This window comes from Ananas comosus, linkage group 5 (assembly GCF_001540865.1).
Source record: "Ananas comosus cultivar F153 linkage group 5, ASM154086v1, whole genome shotgun sequence".
Classification (NCBI taxonomy): domain Eukaryota; kingdom Viridiplantae; phylum Streptophyta; class Magnoliopsida; order Poales; family Bromeliaceae; genus Ananas; species Ananas comosus.
In genome coordinates, this window is record NC_033625.1 from 10,523,592 (window position 1) to 10,530,517 (window position 6,926).

Below are 6,926 nucleotides of genomic sequence, written 5' to 3' on the forward strand. Positions count from 1 at the left end.
TAATTTATTCTTCTCAGTAGACAGAGTGTTTTAGTTATTTATTCACTCGGCAGTAACATCTACTATCCACTTGTTTTAATTAATTTACCTTTTTTTTTTCTCTTGGACAGGCGAAGTGGTTTGCGTCCTATTTTGAGCATATCCTCCAAATCCCCGTCGGCGCTCCTGACGTCATATTTTATAAGGAATGTCAACAACAGGGTTCCACGGAAGTCGATTGTGGCATGTACACATGCCTTTTTGCCGAAAGAATCGTAAGAAACAGCCTCCCCGATCTATCATTGTACGATACTGACCCCCCTCCTTCCGTGCTCATATGGTCAGTGCGATCTTAAAGGATCCATATTGTGTGACCTATACTTCTACAATTGAGTCTACTGTCACAAAAGATGATGTCTGAATGTTATAGAATTTTACAATTGTGACTGGTGCTATGCAATTTGTTTATATATTCTCTCATATGGCTTGCGTGGCAATGCTCCTTAGCTTCTCTCTCTTTAGCTGGCTTGGTTCCCGACTAGCCCGTCTCTCTCCCAAGAGCAAGAATACCGCTTGACTATCTTGTGCAATTGTGACTGATACAGGGCAATTTGTTTATATATGATTGTGAATGTGCAATTGTACACATTGTGAGTGATACTAAGCAGATTTTTTATATATGATTGTGAATGTGCAATTGTGAATTTGTGGCTGGTATTGGGCAGTTTGTTTATATATGATTATGAATTTGTTTATATATGACTGTGAATTTATTTATATATTGACTGTGCAATTGTGCACATTGTGAGTGGTATTGGGCAGTTTTTTTATATACGATTGTGAATGTGCATTTGTGAATTTGTGACTGATACTGGGCAGTTTGTTTATATATGATTATGAATTTGTTTATATATGACTGTGAATTTGTTTATATATGTGACTGTGCAAGTGTGTACATTGTGACTGGTTCTGGGCAATTTGTTTATATATGATTGTGAATGTGCAATTATGCACATTGTGAGTGGTACTGGACAGATTGTGTATATATGATTGTGAACTTATTTATATATGACTGTGAATTTATTTATATATATGACTGGTACTGGGCAGTTTGTTTATATATGACTCTGAATTTATTTATATATGATTGTGAATTTGCGACTGGTACTGGGCAGTTTGTTTATATATGATTGCGAATGTTTTATGTTGTATTGGATGTTGTCGAGTTGCTTGGTGAGCCATGGTAGTTTTTTATAGAAACACTTTATTATTTTGCGGATGGTCCATGATCTTGTACATAAGTACGTAGGTTCATCCCTATACTATTTCAAGCTCTGGCATATTTGTAATCTTGTATTCTGCTTAATCATATCCTTGATGTATTTTGTATAATGCAAATTGTTGATGTGAAAGGTATATGGGTCTGCTCATTAGCCCTACAGATGTTCCAGGAAGTAGTATAACTGTTTTAGTTTAAGCTATAAGTACAAAAATAAAGCCTACCATATAAAAGTGGACATATAGATGTGAAAGGTATATGGGTGTGCTCTTTAACCCAACAGATGTTCCGTGAAGTGTTATAACTATTCTATTTAAGTTATAACTGCAAAATAAAGCCTACCATATAGAAGTGGACATATAGATGTGAAAGGTTTATGGGTGTGCTCTTTAGCCCTACAGATGTTCTAGGGAGTGGTATAACTGTTCGATTTTAAGCTATAACTACAAAAATAAAGCCTACCAGATAGAAGTGGATATATAGATGTGGCAGGTATATAAGTATGCTCTTTAGCTCGGCAGATGTTTCGAGGAGTAGTATAACTGTTCTATTTGAAGCTATAAGTACAAAAATAAAGTCTATCATATAGAAGTGGACATATAGATGTGGCAGGTATATGGGTATGCTCTTTAGCCCTACAAATGTTCCGGGGAGCAGTATAACTGTTTTATTTTAAGCTATAACTTCAAAAATAAAGCCTACCTTATAGAAGTGGATATATAGATGTGGCAAGTATATGGGTGTGCTTTTTAGCCCTGCAGATGTTCTTGGAAGTAGTATAACTGTTATATTTGAAGCTATAAGTACAAAAATAAAGCCTACCATATAGAAGTGGACATATAGATGTGGCAGATAATGGGTGTGCTCTTTAGCCCTACAGATGTTCCGGGGAGCAGTATAGATGTTCTATTTTAAGCTATAACTGCAAAAATAAAGCATACCATATAGAACTAGATATATAGATGTGGCAAGTATATCGGTGTGCTCTTTAACCCTACAGATGTTCCGGGGAGCAGTTTAACTGTTCCATTTTAAGCTACAACTGTAAAGTAAAGCCTATAATTTAGAAGTGGACATATAGATGTGAAAGTTATATGGGTGTGCTCTTTAGCTCTACAGATGTTCCGGGGAGCAGTATACCTGTTCTATTTTAAGCTATAACTGCAAAAATAAAACTTACCATATAAAAGTGTACATATAGATGTGGCAAGTATATCGGTGTGCTCTTTAGCCCTACAGATGTTCCGGGGAGCAGTATAACTATTCCATTTTAGCTATAAATTCAAAAGTAAAGCCTACCATATAGAAGTGGACATATAGATGTGGCAGGTATATGGGTGTGCTCTTTAGCCCTACAGATGTTCCGGGGAGTAGTATAACTGTTCTATTTTAAGTTATAACTGCAAAAATAAAGCCTACCATATAGAAGTGGTCATATAGATATGGCAAGTATATGGGTGTGCTCTTTAGCCCTGCAGATATTCCGGAGAGTAGTATAACTGTTCTATTTGAAACTATAAGTACAAAAATAAAGCCTACCATATAGAAGTGGACATATAGATATGGCAGGTATTTGGGTGTGCTTTTTATCCCTACAGACGTTCCGGGGAGTAGTATAACTGTTCTATTTAAAGTTATAAGTACAAAAATAAAGCCTACCATATAGAAGTGGACATATAGATGTGGAAGGTATATGGGTGTGCTTTTTAGTCCTTCAGATGTTCCGCAGAGCAGTATAACTGATCCATTTTAAGCTACAACTACAAAGTAAAGCCTACCATATAGAAGTGCACATATAAATGTGAAAGGTATATGGGTGTGCTCTTTAGCCCTATAGATATTCCGGGGAGCAGTATAACTGTTCTATTTTAAGCTATAACTGCAAAAATAAAGCCTACCATATAAAGTTGGACATATAGATGTGGCAGATATATGGGTATGCTCTTTAGCCCTATAGATGTTCCGCGGAGCAGTATAACTGATCCATTTTAAGCTACAACTGCAAAGTAAAGCCTACCATATAGAAGTGGACATATAAATGCGAAAGGTATATGGGTGTGCTCTTTAACCTTTCAGATATTCCGGGGAGCAGTATAACTGTTCTATTTTAAACTATAACTGCAAAAATAAAGCCTACCATATAGAAGTGGACATATAGATGTGGCAGGTATATGGGTTTGCTCTTTAGCCCTACAGATGTTCCACGGAGCAGTATACCTATTCCATTTTAAGCTACAACTGCAAAGTAAAGCCTACCATTTAGAAGTGGACATATAGATGTGTAAGTTATATGGGTGTGCTCTTTAGCTCTTCAGATGTTCCGGCGAGCAGTATAACTGTTCTATTTTAAGCTATAACTGCAAAAATAAAGCCTACCCTATAGAAGTAGACATATAGATGTGGCAAGTATATGGGTATGCTCTTTAGTCCTGCAGATGTTCCGCAGAGTAGTATAACTGTTCTATTTGAAGTTATAAGTACAAAAATAAAGCCTACCATATAAAAGTGGACATATAGATGTGGCAGGTATATGGGGGTGCTCTTTAGCCCTACAGATATTCCGGGGAGTAGTACAACTCTTCTATTTGAAGCTATAAGTACAAAAATAAAGCCTACTATATAGAAGTGGATATATAGATGTGGCAGGGATATGGGTGTGCTCTTTAGCCCTACAGATATTCCGGGGAGTAGTACAACTCTTCTATTTGAAGCTATAAGTACAAAAATAAAGCCTACTATATAGAAGTGGACATATAGATGTGGCAGGTATATGGTTGTGCTCTTTAGACCTACAGATATTCCAGGGAGTAGTATAACTGATCTATTTTAAGTTATAACTGCAAAAATAAAGCCTACCATATAGAAGTGGACATATAGGTGTTTCTGTATTTTGCGTTAGATGCGAGATGACCCAAATAGGTAAAACAGGTCGCACAATTGCAGAGGTCGACATTTCAGTCACGGGTCTATGGCTGTTCCCTATATCGCTTTAGATGTACTAAACTGACTTATAACAGTTCCATGGAAAGCTATAATTGTAAATGTAAAGCCTAGCATAGAAAAGTTGACATATAGAATTTGAAGTTATATGGGTGTGCACATTAACACTAGAACTGTACATGTGAAGTCTACAACTGTTCAATTCTATGCTATACCTGCAAAAGCAAATCCTAGCCTATGAAAGTGGCACGTATATGGGTGTGCCTATTAGCACTAGAGATGTACATGTCACATCTACAACTATTCCATTCTAAAATATAACTACAAAAGCAAAGCCTACCCATTCTAAATGGGCACTACACATGTACCGAACTGCCCTTTAAGTGTTCCGTTGTTGGCTATCTCTGGTAGGTACATGAATTCTCCCTTTCACCACTTATAGATGTATTTTGGCACACCTATATCCGTCATTCCTTTTTATAACGTAGAAGTAGGTTTTGAGTAATGTAGATATCTCAACAAGACGTACAACGGTAAATCACTTTCTAACAAGACGCACAAATTTAAAAGTGCACAAGTGTATAAAAATGGCAGTACATTCGTATTGAACATTGGAGGTAACTCACATTACATATGTAGGATTAACATTAGAACAAAATTTTTCTTTACGCCATAAGTTGTAACACGATATTACAATAAAACGTAGAATTTAAAGCAACATAACCACACGGCACAAAGACTATTGATATATCGTAAAGTCTACCACAAAATAGTACAACACGTTATATTTGTACAACACAACGACTAATATATATATTACTACAGCCTGCATGATACAGGGTGGTCATGTACTGTAACATATGGAAACTTGGAGTTGCGATGTCAACTTTGACCTAGAGGGTCAAAGTGAGGATTGAGCTAGTTGGACATCATCCCCGAGGGATTTGTGATGCGTTGGAATGAGTTCCAAAGAGAAAAGGTATTAGTAGAGATTTTGCCGAATCCTGACTCCGCCAACTAGATGGCGTTCTTTACCCTCATTGGTTTATACGCGGTCAATCAACTTTAGGACTCCTATTTTTATCAAAATGCAGTGCCCGGGGTCAGGTTCTCAAAAACAGCTATTTAATGCAATTTCACAATTCATTACAGTAAATTCAACCTTAAGCCCAAGGACCCAAATCAGATTTAGTAAAAACTGTCATATAATACTTCGACTTCATCTTTCACTCTATCTCATATCTTTCTTCTTGGGCGCTTCTTCTTTTCTTATCCTTTCTTTCCTTTCTTTTCTTGCTGCTTGCCCTGCAGGCAGGACTGCTGCGCACTGCTGCGCCAGTGCGCTGCCGCTGCTGCTGCTGTTGAGCTGCTGTCTCAGCGCATACTCGCAGCCTGCTGCTGCTGACCACGCGCTGGCGCTGCTCCGCTGAAGCTGCCTGCTCAGCAGCTGCCTCTGAGCTTGACTGCCAGCAGCTCCTGCTGAGCTGCTGCGCTGCTTGACTGCGGCTGCTGCCAGCTGCTGCTGATCTATTGCTGCTGACACCAGCAGCTGCTGCGCTGTCCACTGCTGCTGCGCTAGCTGCGTGAAGCTTACTGTGCTGGCCGAAGCTGCTGCTGCTGAGGCTGACTGCTTGCTGAAGCTTCTGCGCTGCTGAAGCTGCTGCTGCTGAGCTTGCTGGAAGCTGCTGGCAAGCAGCGTGCTGAGCTGCTGCTGCGACTGATTGCTGCTTGCTGCTGCTGCTCGCTACACTACCATAGCAGCAGAGAGGTGATAGGAGAGAGTAAATCCTACCCTCTTTTCTCTCTTCTTGCCTCTATTGCTTCTTCTTCTTACTTCTGCTTCTTCTTCCTTTTCTCCTCTTTTCTCCTTCTTTTCTCCTTCTCTTCAGTCCTCTCCCTCTACGTATGGAACCAGAAGGGGGATAAGGAATGGGCGGGGAACAGGCTCGCCTGCTGGCCAGGTTAGTGGAAATCACTAACCAGATGCAATTTACAAAGGCCCGACTTATACTTCCGTCGGCAAACTCGGGATCATTACCTTTCGTAGTGCATCTGTCCAAAATCCGATTGAGGCTCAAATTTGGCAGGAAGTGTCGTTTTACTTGACTAAGTCCACTGAAATTTAAACATTTCAGTTTGACCCCTGTTGGTCACTGCGAACTGTCCCGAACTGTACATCTTTATGCAGATACTTCCAATGCATTTCTCTCTACAGTCGTCCAGAATAAATCTGAAACTGAAAAAACTAACTATAATAATGCTGAATCTCTCTCTGCCAAATTTCGTAATTTCTTGACACTGTGCATTGCTAACTAAATTTCTTCTCATCCCGTTCCTTATACAGATAAATTCTAAATTTTCCGATTTTCCAGCTTCCGATGTCACCCTAAAACACTTCTAAATACACAAGGACCTTGCCAACTACCAATTTAATTTGGAAGCAAGATTTCTTTTCATTTCGACATATTGAGCCGAATTATAAATAGAACCGCTCCAAATTCATTACATGACCTTTTTGGGCACTAGCCTACTTCGCACGAGCTTTCAAAAACCCTTGAACACACGCCTTGCTTTACAAAACTTCACAATTGATGTCGAGGTACCAACAATTATCCTACAACCTTACTTATTTCTTAATCAAAGTTAGCGTCGGAATTTTCCGAAAATTCTCTTTACCTCTCTTTACATGTCATTTCGCTGCCATTTTTTTGGGCCGCCGAAACACTTA

At 38.9% G+C, this 6,926-nt stretch overlaps 1 protein-coding gene across 1 annotated transcript; it reads right to left on the minus strand.

Annotated features, from left to right (window-relative positions):
- Positions 5,425-6,250, minus strand: LOC109710690 (cell wall protein PRY3-like). Its single transcript, XM_020233425.1, has 2 exons — positions 6,237-6,250; positions 5,425-5,947 (listed from the first exon to the last, which is right to left on the minus strand). The coding sequence occupies exons 1-2, from the start codon at positions 6,248-6,250 to the stop codon at positions 5,425-5,427; spliced, it is 537 nt and encodes a 178-aa protein (XP_020089014.1).